Consider the following 730-nt stretch of genomic DNA (forward strand, 5'->3'; position numbering starts at 1 on the left):
AGAACTCTTTACGGAGACAGCTGAACCGATTGTAGCCAAAACCCAAAACGTTATAATTATTCCGTACACACGTTTCGAAGTTACGGTCTCCCTGTATCGCATTCCCAATGACAAAGCCAGAAGTCTATCCACGCTTATCGCGCTCAAGGTCATCAACGACACCAAACACAGAGCACTATTAACTACAAAAGCAGTGAAAAATGCGTAGTAGCAAACGCTCCAGTGCTGTTGTATTGCAGACACCCAGTATATTGCAACTAAAGGATCGGAAAGCATACCGACAAAGAGATCACTTGTCGCTAAGCTTCGAAGCAACAGTTTGGACGGTGAAGCAAGTGTAGACTCTTTCCGGAGGGCAACAAGTATTAATGCGTTTCCCAAGGATGTAAAAATGCATAGAAAAACAACAAAAGTTGAGAGAAATATGAGGTGGTGGTGGATTCCGTCGGTGAAGCTTTCTGAGCAAAAGTACTCCAGGTATGTCTTCTTGGCAACAATTTCTGTAAGGTTTTCGTTCATTGACATGGTGTCGTTGTTACAGTTGCTTTTCAGCCAGCCAAACGGGATGAACTGTGACCACGCAGGTGTTTTAAAGTGTCGTAAAGTCTAAATTATGCACGTTTATGCTTTCGATTAATGAGACAATACCCTGAAGTCAAACAGTACTCTTTTCAGTGGGCGAAAGATCGACGTGATGCTCGCACTTTTTAGGACAAATTAAGCGATTGTC

General features: G+C 42.9%; 1 protein-coding gene across 1 annotated transcript in view; it reads right to left on the reverse strand.

Moving 5' to 3' along the window:
• The window catches only part of LOC137980993 (adenosine receptor A3-like), a 963-nt gene extending 438 nt beyond the window's left edge, over positions 1-525 (reverse strand). The window contains exon 1 of the mRNA XM_068828369.1: positions 1-525. This exon is cut by the window's left edge and continues 438 nt beyond it. Within this exon, the coding sequence (XP_068684470.1) occupies positions 1-525 (525 nt within the window).
• Positions 526-730: the final 205 nt, after the last annotated feature.

Source organism: Montipora foliosa, chromosome 12, assembly GCF_036669935.1.
Source record: "Montipora foliosa isolate CH-2021 chromosome 12, ASM3666993v2, whole genome shotgun sequence".
Classification (NCBI taxonomy): domain Eukaryota; kingdom Metazoa; phylum Cnidaria; class Anthozoa; order Scleractinia; family Acroporidae; genus Montipora; species Montipora foliosa.